Below are 19,029 nucleotides of genomic sequence, written 5' to 3' on the forward strand. Positions count from 1 at the left end.
TACTTAAGCTCCCCAAAGTCATTTAAACTTTCATAATTATTATTAACACCATATCTCTGCCTTTGGCGTTAAACTAGTAAGTGTGAAAATAAAATTCCCATTATTAGAAATTACTATATAGAAATTTCAAATTATGAGGGAAAGTAAAATTTCCCTTAACAGTTTAATAGATGTGAATTTGAGGAATATTATATATAAACCTGAAACAGGAAGGGTTTAGGTGTATGCACTTTAAATATAACAATGAGTCCGTAGTTATCCAGCCTGTGCACAGTCCTTAGGATACTGTATAGTTTAGCTTGTATGGAATTTGATGAATTAAATAGGAAAGAAAGGGAAATGCTCTTAAAACTGAATGGAAACAAAAAATACAAAGTTTTTTTGCTTTATAGGTGATTGTGCAATATGCTGAAGAGAAATTGTTGAGTTTATTATACTTAACTGCTTATTGTTCACTTACACAGCGCAGTATGGGGGTTACCTTACCCTGTTACGTGCCCTCAAAAACAATAAAAAAGGAAAGGTTGGGTCACACCGAATGTTTCTCTGTGGTGACACTTTTTTTTCTATCTTCACAACTAACTACCCTGCCAGCTGATTCTCCAGCTGCTCACATACAAGATGAACATATTCAAAGGAATCTCACTGTTGATAATTTCTGGAAGGAGGCATATCATTAGTTCAAAAATTAAAATACTCAAAAGAATCTGATTTTTGGCATCTCTGTAGATTCAGAACCCTCCTCACTTGCTTCTAATGCACAAGTGACAGAAATCTACATAAATGAGATCAGAGAAAAACGAAGGGGAAAGAAAAAGAAGAAGAATGTAATCCAACAAATAACCTGGAACCTCAAAAATAAAATACAAAAATCCCCTATGGTAGTTCAAATGAGTTCTTTCAGTTCCCAAATGAAGAGTGCTTAAATTCCACACAAATAAGCATTGCCTTCAAAATTCTAGGCAGTCTTAATTGTGGCTTCCTCTGAGCTGACAGTAACTTGAAGAGATCAGCAGTTTCCACCAGTCTTCTAAATTGTGCATTTTTATCATAACTGCACTAGGGAAGAAAGAAGAAACTAATGACATCAGTAAATTGCATGAAGTTCCTATTTAAGTCAGTGGCATACTGAGCACATTTGACACCTGGAGGAGATCATTCTTAACACCCACATTCTATACAACACAAATTATTTGCAGCAACAATCAGAAAGTGAAATGAGTAATAACAGTGATGATGATGATGATGTCTGAGGGTAACATGTATGGTGAACATTTTTTTCAAAATTTCAAATGATTAAACTTTCTGCATATAGCCATGAAAATAAAAATTATAAATAATAAATATTTCAGCACCATAAAAGGAGAAAGTAATCGATACTTTAAAATTACATTAATGCACACTTGGAAAAAAGAAAAAAATATTTACATTTAAAAATCTTCAACACAAATAAAAACTCCAAATTGTGTGGATGCAGAGAGTAAAGTAGTAAAACAAGTTCTGTTTTTTCATCTTTGTCTCTCTGTGCTGTTATTGGTTATTTCAAATCTGCCGTTTAAACAAAGCAACATTACAGCACAGGAGTTGGAGACACCAACCTCACGCGAAGCCAGATTGAACAATTTGGAGTGGTGACAATCTTACTCTTGAACTTAGTGCTGCAGTGACCGTGTGCAGCTGAGCTTCTGTGTGTCTGAGCTGACCGTAGAACATTAAGTTCTCTGAGTTATTTCCATGTTGAGTAAAATGGTTTAAAGGATAAGTAATGAAAGTGGACTCATTTTTAGAGGTTTCCATCATTATTTTAAGTTTGGGGATAGTTTATTTATACTTTAAATTTTACTTTTTCAGTTACAATTTACATTCATTATAATTTTGTTTTTGTTTCATGTACACAACATAGTGGCTAGACAATCATATCCTTTACGCAACATGTCTCCCCCAATACTTCCAGTACCCACCTGGCCCCATGCATGGTTATAACAGTGTTATTGACTGTCTTCCCTGTGCTGTACTTTCCATCCCGTGTAACTTCCAACTTGTCCTTCATATCTTAGGGCCTGAACTAACTTTCAAATGACAGTCACTCTTCTTCAGTACAGTGGTCATTTCTCTTACTCTTTTCCAAAAACTGTGTTTACTTGATTAGAGTTGTCTAAGAAATAATGAAAACTCTTCTGTCTTCTGTAGCATTGTTTCTGGAAAGCAAATGCAAGCATCTAAAGGGAAAGTTACAGAAAATAACTCTGCTTCAGTACTCCTGTTCTCAGCCAATGACCTTTTCAAATGCCCTGTTACTCCCAAAGGGTAAGAAAAAGACGGAGGGACAAGGACATAGGCCTTAAGTTCCATCAGCAGCAATAGCAGTTCCCTAGTATCAGTCAGTCAGGAAAGGAAGTTACGCCCATATATTGGGCACAGTCATAAGAAATGTGATTTGCTGCCAAACGCAGCTCATGTTTGGGGTTGGCCTTTAATTCAGAAGCCTTAACACAATTTTAAGAAGTGGCTGATAGAATTGTAATTATTCCTATGTTTAAATAAGTTCCACAGCTCTTAACAAGCACAAAACCTGTAGCAGCTTTTGCAGAATTGGCACATTGTTTGACTTGGCAAACAGGGTGTTTAAAGCTGTTTTTACAAAAGTTTCCATTATTTTTACAAAAGCTGCTGCAAAATTTAAGCTTTTTTCACATTTCAAACATATGTGTATTTGTTTATGGATAGATAAAAACAAAAGGAAAATAGGAAAGCATCCCAGGGTTTGAGCTAAATTTCTACCCAAATAGGTACACATTAAGAAGCCTTGCAACTAGAGCTTTACAGATTAATAAATATCTCTATTCAGATTGCTAAATAGACACTTGATTTCTCCAACTGAAATTTTTCTTCCAGTGTCTATATTCTTTAGCCTTGATTCTTTTATTATAGTCATCCTCTGAGTATACCTTAATCTCTATTCAAAATTGATATTCTAATTTTTATTTCATAATTTTTCCTTAAGAATGACTCCAATTCTATTTTAAATACTTTTTTCCTATTATTAGGAAATTAGCATAAATCAGAGACCAGAGCAAGAAATCTGAGCTGATGTTTCATGTTCTTGAGATGGTTGACAATTAAGGGCTTACAGAAATGCTGTAAACTCACCCACTATGAGCGCACTGCTTCCTTTCCTGCTTCCTGCTACAGGTCTCCTAATTTTCATCATTTTAGGTACCTCCTTCTAGAACTTGGGTGAAAGAAGAGTTGGGCTAACCCAATGGCCTTTAGCCATTTTTTTTTTTTTCAGAAAACAATCTTTACAAGAGAGCTGAAAGAACAGGCATGGCCACGTGCCCTTAAACCTTCTTCTTTGTGATCGTGGTTAAAGCTGATGAAACTGAACTTGTGAGTCGCTAGGATGGTTCTAAGGAAGCCTCCTGTTGTCCGAGTGCCCCCAGGAACAAGAGCATAGACATCTGGTGGATCCCTGGCGTGGTCACTCCAGAAACACAGTGACAGGAGAAGTTGCCATTTAGCCTCATGACACAGCCTGGAACAACCAGTAAGATAATTTTTTAAGTTCATATTTAATTATTTAGTCATGACTACTAAATGTTTAAATTTAGCACACTTTTCTAGAAATTCAGTGAGTGGGAAAAACGATATTTCACAGTCTTTTATTAAGATGTTCAGAATGAAGCTGTCTTTAATATAATAATTTCCTTTGGCTTCTAAATATATTTTTTTGGAGAGAAAAAAGGCCTTATTTTAGTTCATTATTTCTCAGGCACTTGAAATTTTAAAATGAGTAGTATAGTCTTGGATGAATATATAGTAAAATTTGTAAAAGTCTTGATTTGACAAATAAGCTGTTGAGCATATATCTTAGTGCCTTAGAATAATTATACTTGTTTTCCAAACAGAAGGAAGATATAGCAGCTGAATTAGTTGCCCATTTTTATTTATAAAATGATAATTAGTGAAGGTATACAATCTGGCACATTAGGATTCAGGAAGGATTTTTTATTTTTTTGCTTTTAAACATTTAGTGAAGTGCTAGTTGTATTTTTTTTTTATTGTCGTTCAAGCACATTTGTCTTCATTTTCACCCCCCACACCCCTCACCCCACCCATCCCTGCCTCCCACCATGGAACCCACCCCCTTTGGCTTTGTCCATGTGTCCTTTATATATGTTCCTTGATGCCCCCCCATTATCCCCTTTTTCCCCCATTATCCCCTCCCCACTCCTCTCTGGTTACTGTCAGTTCGTTCTTTATTTCAATGTCTCTGGTTGTATTTTGCTTGCTTGTTTGTTTTGTTGATTAGGTTCCACTTATAGATGAGATCATACAGTATTTCTCTTTCACTGCCTAGCTTTTTTCACATAGCATAATGCTCTATAGATCCATCCATGCTATAGCAAAGGGTAGGAGCTCCTTCTTTCTTTCTGCTGCATTGTATTCCATTATGTAAATGTGCCATAGTTTTTGATCCACTCATTTACTGATGGGCACCTAGGTTGCTTTCAGCACTTTGCTATTGTCAATTGTGCTGCTATGAACATTTGTCTTTTGTATTTCAAAATACATTGCAGACCTTTGTGTCTGTAAAAACTGTCACCTTTCTAGCTAAAAGTCATCTGAAGACTGATCTATGTATTTGTAGCTAGAGGTGATATTGGTAGAAGTGGTTTAAAAACAGTTACCATTTATTCTGGGCCTGCCATATGCCAGGAGCTGGTGGCAGAGGGTTTATATACATTATCTATTTCATCTTCATGATAGCCATTCAAAGTATAGGCTTTATTATTCCCATTTAACATCTGAGGAAACTGAGGCTCAGAGAAAATAAGTCATTTTCTAGAGTATACAAAGCTAGTAAAATTGGGGCCTGTGCTAACTCTTATTCTGGACACATGAACATCTGGTGCTCTAGGTGTGAGGTGAGCAGAGGGACATGTGGGTATGACCCACAGGCTGTAGGGGTCAGAGCCCTGGATGACCTCAGATGAGAAGCAGGACAGAGAGTTGTGGTGCAGTTTCCCTGAATATAGACCATAGCATCAGGCCACAGGCCTCCAGGGATGGAGCCAGGATTTCAACCAAGCACCATCTAGGTCAAAATATTCTATTATCTCTCTGATTTGTGAAGCATCCACTAGGCGGCTAGTACAATGGGATACAGAGGTGAGTAGGACCTGTCCCTGACCTCAGAGGGCCTACAGTCCAAGTGGGGAGACTGACACATAAACATACATTACTCATTCGTGGTACGTGGACACTGTATGCATATATCAAATATCAAGCAGCAAAGATGTATAGGAGGTGGGGTGGCAATTAGTGAAGGCTTATGGAAGAATTTATCTGAACTGAATTTTTAATAACAAATAGTAGTTAATACACACATCTGCATGCACACACAGTCTTCATGAGCCTTGATGTGCCACTTTGACTAAGTCTGCTAATCAGAAAGAAAGACAAGAAGCAGATGAATGCTGTCAGCACTCAATATGTTGCTTGGTCTGACTTTGTAGCCATGTTGACACTACACTTGATCTACTCTTGTCCTAAACAACATGCTGACTTCTTGATTAGGGGTTTCTGTTTTGTTATCAGTGCATTAGGCAATGTGCCACTCAGGTAGCAGAATTTGATTATAGTTTTCATCTTTGCTTTCTGAATTGCTCTGGGTTTGCTCTCGTGTTGGCTGACATGTGACCTCTGCAGTTTTTGACTTGAAAAGTTTCCTTCAGAACTCGCGGGATGGACTAACCCCCACATCAGCCCCAGCTGCTGGTTTTCTTTACTCTTTCTGGCCGTGGCTGTCTGTGCTGTGTTTAGGAAGGCTAAGCCTATGATTACAGGGCTGCTTTATCTGAGAGCTGTGCAGAGTGGATCAAAGTGATACCATCAGCTCTGGCATGACCAGTCATCACCTAATGGACTCTCTGGTCTTCATAACTTTCTCAGCTCAGTGAGAGCTGAGCAAGAGCTAGAAGTTGAACCTGCTGACGAACTTTAGTTAAATCCATAAAAACATGTAGACAATAGCTCTCTTCATCATTGACAATGTGAGACCATATTATCTGCTCAAGAAAGTTCACTGGCCTCTCTCTTTGTAATATGGGATTTCAGTATGCAAGACTCATGCTCAATATATCAGTAGTTTCATATTTTTCTTAATATCTCTGTTGGAGACATTACCAGGTATATTTTAAAAAATGAAATTGGACTAGATTTCTTCAACTGGAATTTTAGGGAATGAGGGTGAGTAAAAATCTAAAGAACATATAAAAAACCAGAACATGTTTTAAAATAACTGTTTTTTTGGTATTTATTTGTTCATTCAATTAATGTTTGTCAAAGGACTACTGACATTGCATTAAGCACTTGGAATATATCAGCGAACCAAATAGGCACTATTCCTGTCTTAAGTGCATTTATTATATTTTTAAAATATTTTCTCTTTGGAGAAGTAAATAACTATTTCAATACCCAGGCTGAGCTATAAGTTCACGTAAATTGCATGTACAGCTTTTGATTTTATTCTTTACCAATTTGACTATCTTGTATAATTCCTCTAATTTTCTTCTTTTCCTGTGTCCATTCATTTAATGAACATGTACTGGGCTCCCACTGAGGTTGGAACACTGGCGCACGCCAGGGTAGAGGCCTGCCACAGGACTCTGAAGGTCCAGTAAGAGAAACGGAAACTTGCACACAAAGAGCCGTACAGAAATTAATACAAGATACGTTCAGTAAAAGTCATGCAATGTTTCTATAGAATTAAGAAGGAAGCAGGGGCAGTAGAAATGGGAGAGATGGGGAGATGAAACTGTTAATCAAGGGGTACTGTACCAAGAAGGTGACATTTAAGGTGGACCATTTGAGGAGCTATTACTGGCAAATAGCTTTGAAAGCAAAGGATTAAAAAAAGGCAAGTTATATTTAAAGAATAACAAAAAAGCACAAAATAAACAGGTGCATATTAGTACTTGAAAGTTGTATTAAATCCAGGTTCTGAATAGAATTGAATGACAAGCTACAAGTTTGTTACATATTTAATAAATATGTAGAAATGAAGGGAGGGAGGGCCCTGATGAGTTCTTGCTGCAGAAATGGCACTGACTGTGCCACGTCTAAAAGAGTGAAGCTGGCAGGTTATCGGCAGGGTGATTGGTCCCAGCTAAGTACACTGTGGTAGTTAGAACGGAAGGGATCCTGTTTGGTGGCAGTTTTCTTACAAGGTGGATTAAGGTATAATTAAGTATCATTTGGGCCAATTCAGAGTGGAATGACAGAGGCATGGATGTCGGCGGACATTTCAAGAATGCCAGCTTCTTCCTATAATTTCAGAACATAATTCTGTCAAGGTGACATTTTTACTAAAGACAAATCAGTTATAATTAGATATTGGGAAAATATTAAAAATTTGAGAACTTGAACGGTCTGATAAGAGAAAAATATCAAATGGGAACGTGGCTGATGATTCATGTCTCCTTAATTTATTATAGGGAATCCAGCCCAAATACATAATTTCTGTATAAATTTTATGATACAAGTTTACTTGGGAGGGTAGTTTTAAATGTCACTGTTTTCTGTTTATGTTAGATCCAGATGGATAACTATGCGTCGGCAGACTGTTCAATCAATAAAAGATCAATTATTTGTAGTCAGTATGTAATTGAATAACTGGATGGAATCCTTACTTAAAAATATATCAACACTAGATTCCATCAGTGTTTCCAACACGTAGGAAAAACAGAAGGTTAGCCCTGTGTTGCCGGTTTAGGCATTCTGTAATTCCGTTTGTGTTTAATTGGTTAGCGCTCTTCATATGAACGTGTAGAGCATCGAAAAGACGTGTTAAGCTTAAAAAGTCATAAGCTATACATGAGGTTATTTCTTAGTTTGGAAGTAATTGTTTCATAAAATACTAATTGGACTTGCTAGGAACTCATTAAGAAGACAGGTAAATAAATTAGGAGGGACTAACAAATGGATTTAAAATGTTTAAGTTAAAACATCTTCCAGTTTACTAATTGCTGCTGAAATTTTGACATGTCTACAATTGGTCTTATTTAAATAACAAGTTCAGTTTCTCTAAAAATATTTAAGTATTTGAGTATTTTTAATGGTTTTATTAGTGATAGAACATGAGCATGAATCTTAACCAAGGCGTGACCTTCATAATTATCCTTTAAGAATCTACTTCATTCCTATAGTAAGTTAATTATGGATCATTTAACATAAGACAGAAAACAGTCTCTACACTGGAGAGCAGAGAACTTTAAATTCCATTTTCGGCATTACCATTGATTAATCGTGACAATGAACAAGTCACTTAAGCTCTATAAAACCTCAATTTCTCCATCTGTTAAAAGGAAATAATATCTGTCACAAGATATTTTCAGAGCACTTTGGAATCACTAGTATAAAGATATTCAATAAATCAAGAGCAGTATTATTACTCACCCAAAATGTAATAAAAGATTTTTTAATGTAGTAACCATTCAGCTCAGATTTAAAGATAAAGACTCTGAATTAGAATTTCTTCCTATTCCTGCCTTTTAGGCTTGAATGTTTACATTATTTCCTTGAAACTGCAATCTCCTGAGGGTAATAATTGCATTCTTCTGCTTTATTGAGAATCATTTTATTTTATGGTTTTCCTTAACTTCTATTTTAGCTTTCTTCTTCATTTTACATACCCTCTCTGCACCAAAATTTTTACACCTTGTGTCTCTTGTACTTTACACTTTTATATTTTCATTTGAAAATATTCTTTATAATTTTCTTTTCCTTTAAATAAATCATTGTTTAGCTGGTGTGGCTCAGTGGATTCAGTGCCAGCCTGTGAACTGAAGGGTCACTGGTTCGATTCCCAGTCAGGGCACATGCCTGGGTTGTGGGCCAGGTCCCCAGTAGAGGGTGTGTGAGAGGCAACCACACATTGATGTTTCTCTCCCTGTCTTTCTCCCTCCCTTCCCCTCTATCTAAAAATAATTAAATAAAATCTTTAAAAAAAAACAAGAAAAGGCAATTAAAAAATAAATAACTGTTTAGCTTGAAATTGGCTTTTTACACATTTGAAAATTCCAGTCAAAGTATTTACTTGTCACTGATCATTCCTACAAACATTGCTTACATTAAAGTGGCCAGTCTCATTTTATTAAGCAACCAGGTGAAAAAAAAAACTTGATTTTGAGGGTGAAACTGACAAAACAGAAACTGAGTTGAAATTATTTGAGAAAAATCAAACAGTAACTGTGAATTTTAACGTTTTATACCAAGAAGATTGGCTGTATAAGATTTCCTAATTGATCATTCCCTTTGCTGTGCTAAAATTGATTTGTGGTGCTACTTTACTCATTTATTAAATTTACATATATGCATGAGTCTAAGTTCTGCATTCTGTTCCATTCATCAGTTGGTCTATTTTTGTGCCAGTTCAGTATGATTTTTATTATTATGGCTTTATTGTGTGGCTTAATATCTGGCAGGTCAAGTCCTTCTTTTTTAAGATGTACATATCTGTATGTGGCTATAGGCTTCCATATAAATTTTAAAGTCAATTTGAATTCCTCCAAAAAAATCCAACTGAAATTTTTTTGGGAGATCCCATATCGTATTAAGTTGTATCTGACATTGCCTTATATGTTGCCTGGTAAAGGCAAGAAGGGCAAGATGACAGTTTAGAACCTTCTGTTTAAAAAAAATCTGTGATTATAAAAGCAGAAGACAGTTTCTTCATCCCTTCAGTGGGATTGCAGTCTAACTGAGGGCACCCTCCACCAGAAGAGACAAGAATACTGAAGAAGCAGCTTGCTAACATTCTGAAGACAAACATGCTGAAATCACAGAAAGAAAAGGAAGACAGGATGGGTGGGGTCATTGGGGAAAGCTTCTGGATAGAATACTTGTGTCCAGTGTGGAAGGTAGGAATAACATGGAACAAGGTAAGGGCAGGTAGTATGAAAAGAGTGAAATAGCAACATATGGAGGCTACAGGGAGGTGTCAGTACAGCAGCTGCTGAGAGTCAGCTAGGAGAGGGGGGAAGGGGGATGCCCCCCCTGAAACAGTGGTTCTCAGTCAAGGCTAATTTTGCCTCCTCCACCTCAGGGGACAATTGCCAATGTTTGCAGACATTTTTGATTGTCACAGCTAAAGAAGAAAGGATTGCTACTGGCATGTAATTGACAGAGGCCAAGAATACTGCTAAACTTCTAGGATGCACAGGGGAGCCCTAACCACAAAGAATTATCCAGCCCAAAATGTCCACAGTGCTGAGGCTGAGACTCTGACTTCATTGGGCCAGGATGGGGCCTTGGCATTGGCTGTTTTATAAGCCTCCCAGGTGATTCCAATGCGCAGCCTAAATTGAGAATCATTGTTCCAGATCCATGTAGTTGAGGAGAGACAATTTGATTAAGGGAATTATTGAATACATCTGTGTACTCTTTATTCACACCTTTTAGAAAAGTCATATTTCTATACTTTAAATGACACAAAGTGCAAGAACATGCTTTTGGTTACAACGTGTGTGCTTGCATGTGTATATGTGTAAAATTATTTGACCTTTATTGGAATTCAGGAAGATTATATGTAGTTAAGATTTTACATTCTCCCCTGCCTCCACCAAAAGACCTGCTCTATTAAAACTGCCGCCTTGTAAATAAATCCCGTAGATACATACTTGAACTCCGTTTATTTGTCTACTAAAACAAACCAATATTTGTATATGGCTTTCTCTTTATATTGAGATTTCAGAACAATAGCATGAGGACAAACTGAACTGTCAACACTTTTTTCAAATTATGCAACTATTTAGTATGATTTGGACGATATCTTCTTGCTCAAAACACTGATATAACTAGTTTTCTCATGTTCTGGAGTTATGTTATTGATTTTGAAATGGGCTCCCTTTTCCAAACTCCAAATCTATGGAGCAGCTGGTGGTGGTTAGTGACCGTCTGCACCAGCAGTCTCATCTTTTTAGCACTGAAAATTAATTTTTCTCATCTTGGCACATGAAGAACTCAAGTGTTCCCTTACCTCATTACCTGACATGTTGCAGTGGCACCAGCAGCGGGGGCAGGGGGTTGCTGGAGCAGCTATTGGGGCATGAGAAGTGGCAGACTGAGATATCACACATAAAGAAATTATACCAGGAGAAGACCCTTACTTACCCTTTGCTGTGAGAGTGAGAGGCCAAATATCTGTTAACAATGAATATGATGTCAAGGACTCTGGTTGGAATTTTCCTTCCCCCCTCCAATGGCTCATCTATATATGCAAAAGATGAGCGTGTCATGCCAAATACTCATGATAAATGAATATTGAATTGCTCCTTGTAAAAAATTTGCAGCTGAGCTCCCAGAGCTCAGTAATCTGATCATCCCAAAATATTTATCCTTCATGGATTTACGTGTAGTTAACAGAGCCTACAACAAAAAAAATGTTTCAGTTTTACCACAGGATGGGAAACTGTGTTTCTGGTATAGTGGAGAGAGTCCTGGGCAGGGAGTGAAGAAACCTGTGGTTTGATTCTGAATCTACCGGGCATGTTGTTTAATGTTCTTAATTTTAGGATCACTAGGCATTAATCATCTCTCACCTGGAATTCAGTAAAAAAAAAAAAAAAGAAATCCCCAACTGATCTTCAGAACTCCAGTTTTATTCTTTTTGAAACCACCTTCTGCTCTGATGCCAGCATGACATTCTGTAATAGAAGATTAATCCTATCACTCCGCAGGCCACCAAATGTGGCTGTACAGACTGTGCCTTATACAGATATTGTTTGATGCTTTCTGTTCCCTGGGTCTTCATTCATGTTTTCTTTTCTGCCTGATATGTATTTGTCCATTTTTCCTAGATAATCCTGCTTCTGCTTTAAGGTACATCTCAGCTTTCCCTCCTGTCACCCGCAGAAACACAGGAGCATGTGGTGTGGGATGAGTCTCCAGGTTGTCCCTAACCTTGCTTCCACCACCAGTAGGCACTGTGTCCTTCCAGATCTTCCTGAGGGGCTACCTTGTGGGTGCCTCCCCTCTTTGCACTTTTCCCGTTTCCTTGGGATGTGAAGAAACAAAGTTGGTTGTTGATTCTTGCAAGGATGTTAACTTCTTATATTAATTCTCCAATTCTTTGTGATTTCTTTTTATCTAAGTGACACATAAATCAAGGTGAACCTGAATTTCCTGAAATATTGGACTTCTCCCCAAATTAACCAAGCAAGGGAACTATACAACGTCCATGTTCTTGAGCATTTATGATAGGATTTCAAGCTTTTTATATAAGGTAGTAATTAAAGACATGTGCCCATATTTATATTTAAAGATATATATACTTATAGATTCTGTGTCTAAAAAGAGCTAGTTAATAATCTACTACCAGTGGGCTTTAAAATTTGTATAATATCCCAGTGAAAGTTCTTACTGGCTGTCTGTCACTGCACAGACAGTATGGAATAGATACGCAGAGCACGTCACTTTAACCACACTTGGAAATAAAGTTGTGAGCACAAGTTTTGTATCTTAAAAACAAAATGTATCTCAGGAATCACCTCATCCAGCTAATGTTTGGTGCCTGTCCTCAGATCTGCCTTCACTTCATTGTAATCGTCACATTGAATGACGATCATCTGTTACTGTACTGGCCCCTCCTACAAAGGTGGTGATGGGCTCTTTGAAGACAGATAACTGACCCTAATTATATTCCATTGGGACCTAGCCTGATGCCTCACAAAGACTGTGCATGCAGTAGGTAATAGAAAGGAAGGAGGGAAGAGGGAAGAGGAAGGAAAGGTGAGGAGAGAAGAAGGAGGGAAGGGATATGATGGAGTAAAGAGAGATAAAATAGGATAGGAAAAGTAAAAAGGAAAGGAGGGGGAGGAATGATGGACAATATAGTTGGTCTGTAGTGATTTCTAAGGTCTAACCCATTTTAAATGTTTGTGACTCTATGCCATTACAATATTCCATGCAAAGCCTGCTTTTTCCATGCTATTGTATATAATGTGCTACATTCATTCTTACTTTATCCCTTGGGTTTGAATAGTTTGTCTAGCAGTGAGCCTGGTAGACCAAGAAGTAAATGTTCAAACTTCTCTAAATTTTGCTTTTTCTCACTAAACTCTGCTGATCTTATTTTGAGTTTTTATAGTTCATATTAGTCCCTTTGTATCTCCTGAGCCGCTTACTTAGATATTATGCCATGTAGAGTGTAAACAGTACTTATTTAAGAATATATGAGCAGAAAATTTGGTAAATTTTTTAGAGCTTCTTGTTAATTAATACTTCATGTTCATTAATTGCTTAAAATATAGGTAGTTTATTCAACCTGTCCTTTAAGTGGCTTAGGCTCATGTGTACAGTTCTGACGTGGCAGTGTTACATTTTATTTTGATAAAAATAAAGGAATGATAGTGAAATAGGTAATTTATATTATGTGACCATTTGGTTCCCATCTTAGAGAAAAACTAAGGGTAAGAGGTAGGGAAATCTGTAACCTCTGTAGTGACTTCCTATTCAGAGGCCCACATGTGTGGCAACAAGACTGAAAATTAAGGAAATTATTCAGGTAATTTAAGAATATATGGATTTGTCATTTAGCTATATATATATATATATATATATATATATATATATATATATATATATATATCTTTCACTATCTAAAAAGGTACATGTTAACTTCATTCACTATCAAAATCTGACTTAAAAAGTAGTAATAATTCAATATAACTTAACAGAAAAGTTATTTCCACCAACAACATACTGTCATAAATATGAGTTGCCTAAATTCCTGGACCCTCAGTGCTGTAAGAAACTTGGATGGAGTGGTAAACTCAGGCTCCCTGACTCCAAGGAAAATCTCAACTAAATAATCTAAATAAGTGTCAATCATATATTAGGCCCTTGATAGAATTATATAACTTAATGATTAGATATTATTTTTTCAGGTCCTTGAAAAATGTAGTCAACATCCAATAGTATAGGTTAGTGTTTCTAAATTTCAATCTTTCATGCCCAATTTTTATATAAAATACTTAGAAACCAATGCAAGCAAATTGTGAAATGTTGCAAGCAGAAGTACTTTAATATACTTATTCCTGTTATACATTTAAGATTGATTGTTAAGATGTAATTTAACTCATTCACTCAAGAAAGTTTTTTTACAACTTCAATTTTTCACTTTTACATATTTGCATTATTATAATGTAACTATGTCTCATTGTCTTTCTGGCAGGAGTGAAGTCAACTTTAACCCTAAATGAATTAGTGGGACATTATTGATTTCCACTTCAAATTCATTAATATGCTAGGAACCACATATACATTCAATGTCTCACTATATAGGATCATAAGATAGTTTAAAGCTAATTGTCAGTTTCTGTACATTTTTATTTGATTGTATTTCAGTACCATATCTTTATGTACTGATTTCAAAATTCAATATTTTGAAGCAGAATTAGAAAAATTTTCTTGATGAATTTGTCAGAATCACAATTCCTACTTCTGTCATCTGTGAGTTTTTAATTAGTATATTGAAGTTAAAGTTTTACATATGAAAAAGAGATAAAAGAATAAAGACAGATTTATGAGATATACAAAAGAAAATCTGAGAGATGTACAAAATATGGCAAAATACAAAGAGGCTTTATTCCCCCTCCCAAAATATTTATATAGGGTGAAAAAAACTTTCATAGATTATTAGTGTACATAGGACACCTCAGTCTTTAACACTGAATGTTTTCAATAAGAATGCTAGACTTCTTTCCTCTTAGATTGAAGTATCTCTATTTCTGCTGATAGATATCTTTATATCATTCTAGTGAGTCTTCAATTTACAAATAAGTTATTTGAGAATATTTTTTGCAAGTTGTTAAAAGTTCAGATGCCTTTTTAAAAAGAGGTAGCAATATTACTGCAAATATTACTGTAATAATATTACAGTAAATTAGAGGTTTTCGAACCAACCCACAAAACCTTAGTTGACCCATATTTAGTAAAGTCTAAATATGGCATAATAGTAATACCTAGTATTCTAAGCCCCATTATAAGAAATCAACATTTCTAATACTCTGAATGTCCAAATGAGCAGTCAGACTCCCTTCTGTTTAACCCTAGCCATCACAGAGGTGAGGAACGCCTTGCTTTCATTGCTGATTTGTCCTTGAATGAACAGACCTTGGACTTTCTCTGGGTTCAGCCCCTCCTTTAGCCTAGCGTTTGCCTCCTTTGGTTACATGTCCTGGGTTTTATGTGTCTTCTTTTTTGAGCGCTTTACATAATACTGTGGCTGATCCTCAAAAGGACTCCTTTCAGGTCTAGAATAGTCCCAAACACCAGAATAAAGGCCAAAAAATATACTCCCTTGCTGTTGGGATACCTACGGGGCCCCAGTAAGCTATACTTCTCTCCCCTACTTTGGTTGTGAACAATAAGATCTAAAACACAGTATCAGAGGAAGCCAAGAATCTCACGTTTGCCTAATAAGTGATGGAGATGTGGTTTCTGAACCCACAGTTAGACAACTTCCTGGTTAGGCAGATCACAGGAAGAAGGGTGGACCTGGGCACAGTCTACTTAGTTATTTATAACTTTACCAATAGGTTAAGCACCATCACCTTCAACTGAACAGAGTGAAGAGACAGAGAGAGACCAAGAGTTCACTTAGGAAAAGAATTCTCATTTACTGGAAAGCAAGAGTAGGGAAAAGACTGTTTTTTCCACATTTCTGAGCAGAGAACAACCATGTCTAGTGTAGGGCCCTTTAACAACAGTTTCCTTCGATTCCTCTCTCTTTCCACGTTTCATGACAGTAACAATACACCTACCTGTATGCTCTTAAGCTAGACAAACTCTTCTCAGTCTGTATGAATTATCACCAGTCTTCATCCCATTCTATTTAACCCTGTGTTGGGTGTGTAAATAGGAGCTAAGTTTCCCCCGTCCTTCAGGGTATGAGCCTCCACAGGTGAGTACATTTAGTAGAAGCCAGGGATCCCTTCCAGTGGTCGCCATACTTCTAATAACTCGCCCTCTGTGGGGCCTTGGGGTAGGGAGGACACTTTCAATCTCCTCAGAGTCTCTGTCTGGGCCTGAGAATCAAATTGACATAAAATAAATTAACAGAAGAAAGGCACACAGATTTTTACATGCCCATGGGAGGCTCACAGGGAAAATAAAGACCCAAAGAAGTGACTAGACCTAAGTGCTTATGTACTGGGTTGAACAAAAAGTAGTAATTGTGGGGAAGTAACTAAAATATGTGGGGAGATGATAGGTAAGACTGAGTCTGTACAGATTTCTCTTGGAGTCTCCTCTCTGGTGATAAAAATGTTTCCTCCTGGTATAGGGAGGGCCCCCTTCACTGGGAGTTTTATCTCCTGCTTCCAAGAAGAAAAAGAGTGGTCAGATTAACCTGGCACCAGCTGTATTCAACTGTCTTTAGCTCAAAATAATCCATATGCCAAAGACATATTTTGGGTGGTGTATTCTGCCACCATCCACCCTCCACTCCATAATACTGCAGATGTGATCGTGTGTCCCGTGTCCCAAGTCCTCAGGGACTGTGCATTTTCTACAGGATCGAATCCCGAGATCTGCATAGTACCCGCACCATCAGCCAATCTCACCCCAGAGTACCTTTCTCTCTTCATCTCCTATCTTGCTTTCTCTGTAGACTTTGAATTCTCTTCCCAAACTAGAAAACAAACTACTTTCCCATGCATTTTTTATATGTGCTTTTCTGTCTATTTATTTTTCCTACTATTTATCTGCTCAAATGTCATTCGTCCTTCAGGGCCATTTTGAAGGAGACAAGCACCCATCCCCCAGGCTTTCCGAATTCCCCAAGGGCTCCCCTAATTACCTGGGCTTTCCCTTTAATAGAAATTAGTCACAGTTTATTTTAATTATTTTTACTTTTATCTCTCCCTTCTCCAGAGGTGGGGGCACATCTTACTCATCATTGCATCTCCAGGTCTAGCACAGTACCCGGCCCATAATGCTAAACACATTGATTTTAATAAGATTTATCTATTTTTTATCATCTGAAATAATGTTCACACTGATGTTTTCTAAAAATACTACACAGACATTTCCCCAAACTAGTCCTTGTCAAGCTGAGAACAGCCTCACTAATTACTGATATCTGGAGTTTTCTTTAACCTTCTAATCCCATGTATGAATGGCAGAACAAAAACGTTCATCTAGGCTTGTCAAACCCCACACTCTTCCTGCTACACCTCTGGCTTCCTGTGACAAATGGCCTTGCATAGCAGATATGATCTTTTCCATATTCTATGTAGAGAGATCACCTTTGTTCCATCAATCCCCTATTCTCAGGAAAGAAATCTGTGTCCGTTAAAAAAAAATACAACCTGGGCAGTTGGGAAGCCCACTAGGTAAATATTAAAGGAAACAGCTATGGAACCAAATGTAACTTTAAAACAATAAATTACACAAGGCAGGATATTGAACAATACTTGCCATGCCCGTAACCACTCACATTCTCTGTCTAATTTTCTTTCCCAGTTTATGTTCTTTCATTAGACTCTGAGTTAGACTTCTATACATTACTACACACTTAATAAAGATATTTCATTTTTCCTGGTGTGCTTCCAGAGACCTAGCATGCAGTGAAGGTTTTATAGTCCTGTGCGGTGCAGCAGATGTCATTCCATTTGCCTCAGTCCTGCTGACATTTGGAGATGTGGATTAATTGAGCTACAGAATGAAATTTAATTAAAATTAAATACAGACTTGGCCATTGTATCTATTCATTTCCTGCACTCCAGTGCATGTATTTGCAGGCAGCGCCATAGTTAATTTGTTTAATCAGGACGCTCTGTGGGGGAAGCTGCACTTTGTTTTATGCTGAAAGACCGAAGGTGTGGTGGATGCCAGATTGGAATTCATTACACACAATGTGAGCTGTGCAAATGATGCTACTGATGAGCCCCGGAGGGCTACCTGAGGGAGCAAGGTGGCTCCATAGGAACCTGTAGAGAAACAACTTGTCGTAGACACGGTTTAGTGATGGCTTTTAAATTGACATTACATGACCACAGGAATCTCATCTATTACCCATTAACATGTTGCCAATAGTATTTGTTCATTCAGACATTTATTCCTCCATTCATTCAACCAAGATTTTTTGAGAGCCAGCAATGTGCTAGGCCCTGAGTTTAAGGTAGGCACCAATTATTTCATATATTTTTTTAACACAAGATAATATTGATATTTAAAGTTTATTCCAAAGCAAGGAAAAACTATATTACTTTAGGTTATGATGAGCTTGTATTAGGGCAGATAGGTCCAACTCACCCTTCTCCTGAGGTCATTTCAAAGGCCACCTCCACCTGGGGGGGCTTCCCTGAATGGTACAATAGGAAATGAACTCCACTCACACAACTCTCCAAGGGCCAGGGGAGCTCTCCGTGTTTTATCTGTATATCTCCCTATCCCCCTTTGTAGATTAGCAGCTTCTTGTTAACATCTTTTAAATCTTGACAAATGCTTAGGCTGTGCATCGTCCATCTCTACAATGTGTTCAAAGACAGTTTCTTCAATATACTGTCAAGCATGTGTATCCCTAGTTAGAGGACACGTGCTGTTTTAGCAGCCCAGCATCACCTTCATCTTTTTGAGGTGATAGTACCCTGACTCAGCTTTGGGAAATCACTCCTCCCTCGCCTATGTGCCTCAGGTAAAGGAAAGTGTGCTGAAGGCTGAGCCAGTCAGTGCATTTGATCCCCTCAGCCTCTGAAATGGGTTCAGAATTGAGCACAGGATCCACATCAGCCTGATCAGGACTAATAATACTGCATTCTAAGGTTCTGATTTCCTTTTCTGTTGAAAGGATGCAACCCATGAATGAGCTCCCTTTTTCTGCAAGGGAGTAATTGTCTGAAGATGAAGCCAATCCCAAGGAAGCTAAACTGAAATCCAGACAATGGTTCCCTGTTATTCTTCAAAGTTCTATTGCTGCTTTGTTATCTTAGTTAATGAGTTTTTTTTTAGTTGGTTTGAGTA

The 19,029-nt window shown here is 37.3% G+C and overlaps 1 protein-coding gene across 3 annotated transcripts in view; it reads left to right on the forward strand.

Annotated features, from left to right (window-relative positions):
* Nucleotides 1-19,029, forward strand: part of KIAA0825 (KIAA0825 ortholog) — a 381,528-nt gene that overhangs the window by 257,116 nt on the left and 105,383 nt on the right. The window contains exon 20 of one of the 3 annotated variants that reach the window (XM_053911865.1): nucleotides 3,293-3,343. The exons of the other annotated variants lie outside the window; for them this stretch is intronic. Coding sequence (XP_053767840.1) covers nucleotides 3,293-3,317 — 25 coding nt within the window. The 3' untranslated portion in view covers nucleotides 3,318-3,343. Of the gene's footprint in view, nucleotides 1-3,292; nucleotides 3,344-19,029 lie in introns of those variants that run through there. 3 annotated transcript variants of the gene reach the window in all.

This window comes from Desmodus rotundus, chromosome 1 (genome assembly GCF_022682495.2).
Source record: "Desmodus rotundus isolate HL8 chromosome 1, HLdesRot8A.1, whole genome shotgun sequence".
NCBI classification, from domain to species: Eukaryota; Metazoa; Chordata; class Mammalia; order Chiroptera; family Phyllostomidae; genus Desmodus; species Desmodus rotundus.